Source organism: Callorhinus ursinus, unplaced genomic scaffold (genome assembly GCF_003265705.2).
Source record: "Callorhinus ursinus isolate GAN/ISIS: 27379988/994484 unplaced genomic scaffold, GSC_fseal_2.0 scaffold123, whole genome shotgun sequence".
Classification (NCBI taxonomy): domain Eukaryota; kingdom Metazoa; phylum Chordata; class Mammalia; order Carnivora; family Otariidae; genus Callorhinus; species Callorhinus ursinus.
The window spans coordinates 327,042-338,123 of NW_027397185.1; the positions used below are offsets into that span (position 1 = coordinate 327,042).

The 11,082-nt window shown below is 43.1% G+C and overlaps 1 protein-coding gene across 1 annotated transcript; it reads left to right on the top strand.

Moving 5' to 3' along the window:
* Positions 1-208: 208 nt before the first annotated feature.
* On the top strand, positions 209-1,183 carry OR2B11 (olfactory receptor family 2 subfamily B member 11). Its single transcript, XM_025860108.1, has one exon. The coding sequence runs from the start codon at positions 209-211 to the stop codon at positions 1,181-1,183; it is 975 nt and encodes a 324-aa protein (XP_025715893.1).
* The last annotated feature ends 9,899 nt before the right edge of the window (positions 1,184-11,082 follow it).

The window sequence follows — 11,082 nt, forward strand, 5'->3', positions numbered from 1 at the left end:
AGGTCACAGAGCATGAGGCAGAGCAAAACACATGGACAGCTGCTCTGCCTCCTGGTTCTGACTCCCCCACATCTCGGGGTCTCCACAGAGGTAAGACCGGATGCAACTCTTTAGGAAAGCTCAGGCACAGCCATGAGGAAGCCAACTAATTCCTGCTCTCAGGTTTCATTCCCTTTGACTTATCACAGGCTCCAGAGAATGCCTCAGCATGAGAGGTGACAACCAGAGCTTCTTGGGGGATCCCCCTCAGGAATTCATCCTTCTAGGTGTTTCTGACAGGCCATGGCTGGAACTCCCCCTCTTTGTGGTCCTCCTGGTGTCCTACATTCTGGCCATGTTGGGGAACATCGCCATCATCCTGGTGTCCTGGCTGGATCCCCGGCTCCACAGCCCCATGTACATCTTTCTCAGCCACCTCTCCTTCCTGGACCTCTGCTACACCACCACCACAGTCCCACAGATGCTGGTCAACATGGGCAGCTCCAGGAAGACCATCAGCTACAGTGGCTGCATGGTGCAGTGCGCCATTTTCCACTGGCTGGGGTGCACCGAGTGCATCCTCTTGGCTGCCATGGCCCTGGACCGCTACGTGGCCATCTGTGAGCCCCTCCGATATGCCGTTATCATGCCCCGCCCTCTCAGCCAGCAGCTCGTGGCTGTGGCCTGGCTCAGTGGCTTCGGTAACTCCCTAGTTCAGGTGGTGCTGACGGTGCAGTTGCGTTTCTGTGGGCGGCAGGTGCTGAACAACTTCTTCTGTGAGGTGCCAGCCATGATCAAGCTGTCGTGTGCAGACACCGCCGTGAACGATGCCACGCTGTCTGCACTGGTGGCCTTCTTTGTGCTGGTGCCCCTAGCTCTCATCCTTCTCTCCTACGGCTTCATTGCCCGCACGGTGCTCAGGATCCAGTCCTCCAGGGGAAGGCACAAAGCCTTTGGGACCTGTTCCTCCCACCTTGGGGTGGTCTCCCTCTTCTACCTGCCTGCCATCTATATGTACCTGCAGCCCCCTTCCAGCTACTGCCAAGAGCAGGGCAAGTTTATCTCCCTCTTCTATTCCATAATCACCCCCACCCTCAACCCCTTCATCTACACCCTGAGGAATAAGAATGCGAAAGGAGCTCTGAGGAGCCTCCTGTCAAGGACCTGGAGGTTCTGCAGGAGACGAGGCTCTGAGACGTGTTAGTCTCCATGGGTGACAGAAGCCTGGGCGAGCGTGTTGTGTGCCGAAGGAGTCGACACCCAAACAGCACAGGTGTTTTGAGAGATTCGAGAGCCCCCCGAGTCCCCATCCTAACGTTTCACCTTCTGTGTGGTCATGGTACCGAAAACCCCACCTCTCCCAGTAGCCTTTGTTCTCAGGGGCCATATGGTTTTAGGAGTCGTTTAAACAGAATTGGTGTTCAATAAGTATTTGTCAAATTATGTCATTTCTACTTTCCTAATTCTTGCCCTGTTTCGTCTTCCTCTTTTTTCTTATTTTTCTCCCATTTGTCTCTTTCCAATCTTCCCTCTTCCATTTTCATTAGTCCTAAGGGTACATAATGTGAGACTGAATCATAATCTGATATTACTTGTAATAAATTTATGTTTGTCTCCATATATTTATTTTTTTATTTTTTGTTTATATTTTTAAATTTAAATTCAGTTATTAACATACAATGTATTATTGGTTTCAGAGGTACTGGCCTGTGATCCATCAGCCTTATATAATATCCAATGCTCATTACATCACATGCCGTCCTCAATACCCATCACCCAGTTACCCCCGCCCCTCAGGCAGCCCTCAGTTTGTTTCCTATGATTAAGAGTCTCTTATGGTTTGTCTCCCTCTCTGATTTCGTCTTGTTTTATTTTTTCCTCTTTTCCCCTATGATCCTCTGTTTTGGTTCTTAAATTCCACATATGAGTGAGATCATATGATAATTGTCTTTCTCTGACTGACTTATTTCACTTAGCATAGTACCTTTTAGCTCCATCCATGTCATTGCAAATGGCAAGACTTCATTTTTTTGATGGTTGCATAATATTCCATTGTATATATGAACCACATCTTTATCTATTCATCTGTTGAAGGGCATCTCGGCTCTTTCCACAGTTTGGCTATTGTGGACATTGCTGCTATAAACACTGGGGTGCATGTGCCCTTCTTTTCACTACATCTGTATCTTTGGGGTAAATACCCAGGAGTGCAATTGCTGGGTCATAGGGTAGCTCTATTTTTAACATCTTGAGGCACCTCCACACTGTTTTCCAGAGTGTCTGTACCAGCTTGCATTCCCACCAACAGTGTAGGAAGGTTCCCCTTTCTCCACAACCTCTCCTACATCTATTATTACCTGAGTGGTTAATTTTAGCCATTCTGACTGGTGTGAGGTTGTCTCCATATATTTAAATTCCATAAATGTTATGTAACTTTTTTAAAAATTCCAAAAATGAATGGAATTACCCTCTTCTCCCTGTGACTTTAGGAGATGCTTTTTTTTCCTAAAGTTTGAGTTTTCTTCTATAAGAAACTTCCCCTCCATTGGCTAGAAATAAGCATATTTATTATGGATGCATAAGACTCTATATTAGATTTATGGGTACAAACCAAAACAGCATAATATCTTAAAAAAATGCTCTTGTTGAGAATACAAGATATAACGATATATATGTATATATATATATAATATATACAACTGATATAATATACAATCAAAGTTAAGGACACTAAAAGTTTAAATAACAAGTTCAAGGTCATCATAACAGCTAACATTTGTAGAAGGCTTCCAAGATGCAGGTACCAGATTAAGTGTATTTATGTATGCTATCTTGTTTAAAATAACCCCATGATGTATACACTTTTATATTTTTCCATTGTCATAGAAGAATTTGATTATTGGAGAAGTAACTTGGCCATGGTTACTCTAGTAACTGATGGAACTGAGACCACCACTAATGTCCATACTGACTGTCTCTTTAGTAGAGCAGAGTCAGGATACCAGCACTCTGTTTTTTTCATGTTTGTCATGTTTTTATTTATTTCTATTTAATTTATTCATTTTTATCCTGCTGCCATACATATCACAGCTACTAACATGACCTAGCAGAGAAAAATCAATATAATAATAATAATAACAATAACAAAAAAAATGTATGACAATTAGGACAAAAGGAAAATTGAAGAAGTCTTCCTGACAGTAAAAGCAAAAAGAAAATATAAATCACAAAGCTATAGCATTTGATTTAAGAAATGTGGAAGAACCATGACTATTCCCGTTTCCATGACCACAAAGAAATTTTCCCCTGGGCAGCCGTCCCCAGGCAATGGCCCTTTAGAAGTACCTTAATGACATGCATAATAATGCATAAGAGCTTTCTCTTCTGACTTTTCCTAATGGCACAGGTCCAGGAAATAATTCAATGAGAGCAATACAGAATGGATGCAAAGGAGTCAGTCTGTACATACAGCTATGCACTGATCCGACCTAATTTTAGAACGCATTTGAGAGGACTGAGGACTGTATTTCTCAAAACAGATGTGCTAGATTCAAGATGACCTTAAAGTATGCTATTAGAATGAGGTAAAAGTGATATTTTAGACCTTCCAAGGCATGATCATAGGAAATCTGTCAGCATGCAGCTAATACAGTCTGTCTGGGTCTGTAAGTCACCAGGTGAAAAGGCCAACTGCCCTATGGTAGCCGTGCTGGGGCGACTGTGGGCAGATTCTATCACCTGCTGTCTTACCACCTTCCAGCCACTCTGCCACACCTGAGTGGAGCTCTCCGAGCCAATCCTGCCCACCAGTTCAATCACCCAGTGACCTCAGTAGACACAGCATAGAGCTGAAGAACCTCCCAGGGGAGTCCTGGTCAAATTCCCAACCCACAAAATGGTGAGGTATAATAAAATGGTTATCATTCCAAGACACTGAGTTTTGGGGATGGTTTTGCAAGGAGCTGGAACACTGGGGACCCCTAGAATGTTCTACATCAGAGTTACAGAAAATCACAAGGTAAACACGATGAATTTTCCAGAAGCATCAATATTATTTGACGCTTGAGAAGATATTTCAATAATTGAACGGATAATTAAATGAAAGCATGCTTCCATTACAATAAACTGACAGAATAGATAGAGAAATGTAGATAAATTTTTATCATAAAACCCAAGACTTCAAATATTTTGAGTGCTTTCGTGCACTGTTCTATATTATGGTAAGGTTCCTGAAATTCACTTTTCTCTGTTTTTCTGAGTATTTTGTGGAAAAGTGTGAGAAACGCTCATGAAGAAAACAGGATAGGGTGTGTGCTTCTCAGGTACTTTTCCAAAATTATCACTTTGCCAGGAAAGCTTTGGAAATCTATGGGTCTGTACTGTGAATATAGTGAGACTCTTTTTTGGGGGGGGGTCAAATTAATTTTATTATGCTCCAAGATGAGTTGCCACCAGTGCAACATCTTATTGCTATACATTCAAAAAAGATTCACACGCTAAACAAAATCTCAGTTGATGAATGGAAATGAATGATTGAAAAATCTTTAGGAACTTCACACATACACTATGTGGCTAGCTGAAATTGACTACCATGTAGTATTTAGATATAAAAAGGCTCCTGCTAGTTTGTTAAATGCAAAGGCTACCAGACAATCATTTAGCTGCAGTACCTATGGGAAGCTTTCAGACAGACTGAGGCGCAGGTGTAGTGTTGCCCACAGGGCAAGCTGGTAGAGGGCTGAGACACGCCACCTTCGTATCCACAATGAACTTAGTCTTCACACCTGGGCTGAACCCCAGAGCTGCTGCGTTTCCACCCATAGTAACTTAGACTCTGTGCAACAATGATAACAGAAAGCCTTTTTTATTCTTTAAGAAGAATAGACTCGATTACCTTTGGCAAATTCTATACCAGTCTTACATGTTTAAAATTGTGTTTCCAACTCAAAGAATTGAGCAGCTCCTGATAAGTACTTATCACACCAAAGTTAGCCGGAAAGCCCTGAATTCCTTGGCCAAAAGTTAAAAGAGATCTAAAATTGGCATTACCTTGAAGACATTTCTAGGCTATTTAAAACGTTTTTTAATAATGTCAAAAAGAAAAAAATGGGAAAATGTTTAATATTACTTAAAATAATTGTAATGTTCTATTTACCATTTGCACAAATTCCTAATTCTATTGGCTAATAGTTGTCCAGCCTCATCATCAACACCAGACTCTTGTGTCACTGAGCTTAAGCCACAAAAATAAATGAGAATAAGCCGGAAAAGATTTCCAGCCATAGAGGGCACTGTTTTACTAAAGTACAAAAGCCTAGAATCTCTCCCTTGTGTTTAAATTACTCTTGCAAGAAAGGTAGCATTCTTGGAATAACTTAACTATTTCACTGCACCACTTACTGCTTTCGGTACAAAATCTTTTAAATTGTTTCTTTTGATAACTAGATGCATGATCACTAGAGATGATGTGATAATGGTTAAAATTCAAGCCAAGATCTTTAACAGTCATTTATTGGATTGGCATCCACCTTCTCAGGGTGTCCAACCTGAGTAGACAGCTCTTCAATTCAACAAAAAAGAAAGCCAAGATATTCCTCAGGAAAACTCGATAATAATACTCTAAAAATTTCACTGATGCCCACAGAGGATCTGCCTTCAGTCAATAAAGATTTCTCACATGCTAAATACAGGATTTGTAAAAGATTCAGGTAGCTGATTAACCAGATTGTCTTGTTATAGAGTCATTAGTCATTGGGACATGTATGGAAAAGAGAATGGCATTTACTCTAGGCTTTCTTGGCACCTCTTTCTGATATTAATTATTTAGCAGAGACGAAGCTCTGATTATGTCACTCCCAGTTCACGGTAAAAAACAAAATCAGGTGTACCAATTTTTTTCTTGAAAAATTACTACTATCTTTTATGTTTCCCTCATTAACAATCATCAGATTTTCTAAAAAGATTTATTTATTTATTCCAAGGAGAGAGAGAGAATGAGGGGAGGGGCAGAGGGAGAAGGAGAAAGAACCCAAAGCAGACTGTGTGCTGAGCACAGAGCTTGACATGGAGCTCCATCCCAAGACCCTGAGATTGTGACCTGAGCCGAAACCAAGAGTCAGACCCTTCACGGACTGAGCCACCCAGGTGCCGCAATCATCAGATGTCTTTTAAAATAATATGATCAGTTAAGTACACAGATTTGCCCGTATCTTTCTTTTTTCTATTTATTTATCATTGAAGTGTAATTAACATAGTGTTATGTTAGCTTCAGTTGAACAATATAGTGATGCAACAATTCTATACATTTCTCAGTGCTCATCATGGCAAGTGTGCTCTTAATCCCCTTCCCCTACTTCGCCCATCTCCCCACCTCCCTCCCCTCTGGTGACCATCAGTTTGTTCTCTAGAGTTAGGGGTCTGCTTCTTGGTTTGTCTCTCTCTCTCTTTCTTTTTTCTCCCTTCGCTCATTTGTTTTGTTTCTTAAATTCCACATATGGAGTGAAATCATACGGTATTTGTCTTTCTTTGACTGACTATTTCACTTAGCATAATACCCTCTGGGTCCATTCTTGTTGTTACGAATTGATCTCATTCTTGTTCATGGCTGATATTAATTTAAAAAGATACAAGCACCCCTATGTTTATTGCAGCTTTATTTACAATAGCCAAGACACGAAAGCAACCCAAGTGTCCATCCATTGATGAGTGGACAAAGATGTGAAATATATATATATATATTCATCATCCTCTTCCTTTTAACCTCCCATCCCCACTACTAGACAAATCCTTCCTTGACAAACTAATTCTGACAGTTAGTCAGAATTTCTCCTAGTTCCCTGTTTCCTTACTCTCAACTTCTGAAATCTCACTTACTCATCTCTTGACACACACACATACACACACACACACACACACACACACACACACACACACACACACGGTTCTCAAATTTATTTTTTTATACCCATGCCCTATACTAAGTAATACTGTGCCAGCTATGAAACCACTCTTTTGACAGCAAGTTGACCCCCCTGACCTCCTCTTTGTGATGCCAAGTTGGGACATGGAGAGCAAAAATGATTTTGCCCATCAGCTGCTTCCTGGAAACATGTCTCGTGGGAAGCTCTCCAGTCAGTCTGCCAGGCTGGAAGGGAGAGAAGTTCTCTGTTTGGCTTCCCTTTGTCCCTCGAGGCTTCCTCAGCAAGGCTGCCTCACCCTAGGGGCAGAAGCTGACTCCACTTTGCACACCTGCAGGGCCAGCCCTTCACACCAACAGCAGCCCAGCAGTGCTCCCGTCTCAGAGGCTGGGGCTCCACTACATGGGACCCTCCTCCAAACACCCACGTTCTCATAAAGCCTCCTACCTGTTTGCTGAAGTCATTCCCCCCATAAAACCTTTGTGTTGTGCTTCTCTTTTTCGATAGCCAAGCCCTAATTCCCCACAATCTTTATATTAAATTCCCTCAGTTAAAATGATTGGTCTAGTTTCTGTCACATGGCTGTGTTCTGACTGATACACCTGTTTATGACTTAGACGCTGATATCACTTCTCCAAATTACCGAAAGGTATGACTCATACCTGACAACTCCTTAGTTAGAATATGCAGCACAGTTTCTGGAGCAAAAAGATGCTTAATGAAGGTGAGTTCACAGTCCTAGAGACATTGTTATACTCCAGGCATCAATGCTGATAATTCCTAAAATGAGGCTTATATGTCTGTTAAGGTAGTTCTCAATATAACTAAACAAGAAATCACAAAGTTGAAAAACAGATACCTTTTGCCCATTCGTGGTCACAGAACAAACTTTTCTATCCTGGGAGGTTGGGTTCCAGAGACCCCATTCCAAACAAAGTCCCCTAATCCACTGAGAATGTTGCCCACTAGAAGGGAAACTTAAATTAAGCCTTTAACCCATGACCCTATTTCTGACATTTACCCCTCAAAGATAATGAGAGAAGAAAGAGATAAAATTGGACTTCATTGTATCCCAGGCCGCACTCTGAATGCAATAGTAACCCTTTTAAATCTCAAAGTATGACAACAAGACAGATATAATCATTACCTGCATTTTTGCACAAAAAGGAAAGTGGAGTGACTTGCGCTTGGTCAGAAGGTGAGTAAAGTGTTTGGGACCCTACATGCTTGCTGACCAATCATTCACCCCCAATCAGGTGTCCAACAATCCAATCCAGTATAGACACAAGCTGTGCAGTTACCACAGAACCCATAGGTGGAAGGGTCTCAGTCCCACAGGACCTTCCCCCACTTAAGAGGCCAGCCACAATTCTCAGGAGCCACCTACAATTCTGAATGATTTAGTTATAAATTCTGGGTTTCCCAGAACCCATCCTTCAGGTTCAATGATTTGTAGAACTCATTGAAAAGTGCTATGCTTGTGATGACCATTTTATTATAAAGGATACAACTCAGAAACAGCCGAATGGGAGAGATGCACAGGGCAAGGTCTGCTTTGGGATGGGAGACACAGAGCTTCCAGGCCCTGTCTCTTCCGAGCACATCAGTGTGTTGGCACTCTGCCAAACCTTGGTGTTGCGAGTTCTTTTGGGGGATTTATTACAGAGGCATGGTTGATTAACTCATTGACAATGTGACCGGCCCAGTCTCCATCCCCCATCCCTTCCTCAAAGGAAGGTGGGGGGATGGAGCTCAAAGTCCTAAACCCATGCATGTTTGGTCTTTCTGGCAGGGTCAGCCCCTCCCTGGAAACTGTGCAAGGACCCACCATAAGTTACATTAGCAGAAATCCGGGTCTGGCTGAAAGGGGCCTTTTATGAACAACAGAAGACACTCCTATCACTCAGGAAATCTGAAGGGTTTTTGACACTCTGTGCCAAGCACTAGGGACAAAGATCAAATATATGCATTTTTTCTTATACCACAGACACTGACTACAAAAACCTCTTCTAACGACAACATCTTGAAGTAAAGAGAACCAGAAGGCATGAGAGGGGGCAAATCCATCCACAGGGGGAGGTGAAGAGCATCCCTGTGGGATCCAAGCTATAGGAGCCTGGAGCATGAGAGCTGCAGGTGCAGTGGGACAGAGGGGAAAGACAGACTGCCAGGCTCACACATCTAGGCATGAGGCTCCCATGAGCAGCATGTCACCATGTTTCTGCTGACGAAAGCCTCAACACTTCAGCTGAAGGGCTTGGAGTGAATCCTAGGAGCTCAAAGGTCTCCAAGAAAACAGTCCCTTAGAGACAGGGGCACTCCCTGTAGGCAGGGGTCCCCAAAGGTCTCTGGCTCCACCCCAACAATCCAGAAGACCCCAGAGCCTTGGTTTCTTCCATCCTGATGCTCAGCTCCCAGTGGGCACAGACTGGAAGGAAATCTGTAATCCAGATTGTACTGTTTACAGACAACTCTGTGCTGTTCCCAATTCTTAACAATGTTCTTCACTTGCTGGAAGTATAAATCATGGACATAGTGTAAGCTACAAACACTCTCTGGGAGATACCATGGACTCAAAGGGGCCCGCGGCAGAGGAGAAAGACCCAGCTCTGTTCCCAAAGGTGATGTGGCAATCTTCTGGTACCCGGCCCAGAAACAGTGTTTTAAACATGAGCTTTACGTGGAAGGAAGGACAATGGAGCAAGCTGCCACCCCCCTCTGCTTTTATTAGAGCGAGAGGACAGAGAGCCTGGCCGGGCGTGACCATGTGGGACCCATTCTCAGGGCAGGCCCTGGATGTGTGCAGTGCCCCGCTGCAGTCTGGGACCAAACCACTCCATGCTGAGCAGAACACTACCCTGACTTCATGCAAACCCCTGGTCTCCTTCACCTCCACCTGCTCATCCTACGTCCTACAATTCTACCTCCAGTCACCCAGGAAATCGGCCACTTTCTCAACCTTCATTTAGTTTACTTGACCTATTTGCACCAATATCACCAGGGTATTTTTTCTGGTTTTCTAGAGGTAGAATTAGCATATAGCATCCATTGTATAATTTTAAGGTATACCACATAATCATTTGATATATGCGTATATTTCAAAATGATTACAGTAAGGTTAGTTAACATCCAGCACCACACATAGTTACAGTTTTTTCCCTGGGATGAGCACTTTTAATTCGACTCTTCTCATGACTTTCAAATATGCAGTGGGGTCTTGTGAACTACAGTCATCATGCTGAACATTCCATCCCCCATGCTTACGATCGATCACTGGAAGCTTGCACCTCCACCATGAGGATTTAGTGGCTGCAGCATTACGGAAGTTGTAACATCTGGTAAGGAAAATCTCCTAGGCTCTTATTCTCCTTTACAAGTGTGTCTATCTGAATTATTTCACAGCATATACACACATGAGAACATCAGGCTGTACACCATACATATACACAATGTGTGTCAATCATTCCTCGGTAAAGCTTCTCCCACCATGCCTTGCACCACCTTTGATTAGTTTTCTTTCCAATTGTTCTTAGCATCTGTTCCTCCCCACAGAATGTTCTGTGATGGTGGAGACTTCTTGTTTGGTCCCAGTGCCCTGCGCTTACAAATTCTTGTTATCTGAATGAATGAATGAAGAGTCTGGCCAGCCATGTTCCAGAGGCAGGATGGAAGACACATTGCCGACTAGGGCTCAGATCATGGCTTCCTTATTTGTGAAACCTGCTAGCCATGATAGTCACCCAGAGGCTAATCCTGGTTCATGTTGGGTGTGATAGTCACCCACAGGCTAATCCTGATTCATGCTGGGGATGATAGTCACCCACAGGCTAATCCTGATTCATGCTGGGGATGATAGTCACCTATAGGCTAATCCTGATTCATGCTGGCAATGAAAGCCATCCACAGGCTAATCCCGATTCATCCTGGGGATGATAGTCACTTACAGGCTAATCCTGATTCATTTTGGGAATGATAGCCCTCTCGCAGTCTAATTCTGATTCAACCTGGTGATGATAGTCACTTCACAGGCTAATCCTGATTCATTCTGGGGATGATAGTCACCTACAGACTATTCCTGATTCATGCTGGGGATGATAGCCCTCTCACAGTCTAATCCTGATTCAACCTGGTGATGATAGTCACCTCACAGGCTAATCCTGGCTCCTGTACTTAACACAGTACTTCC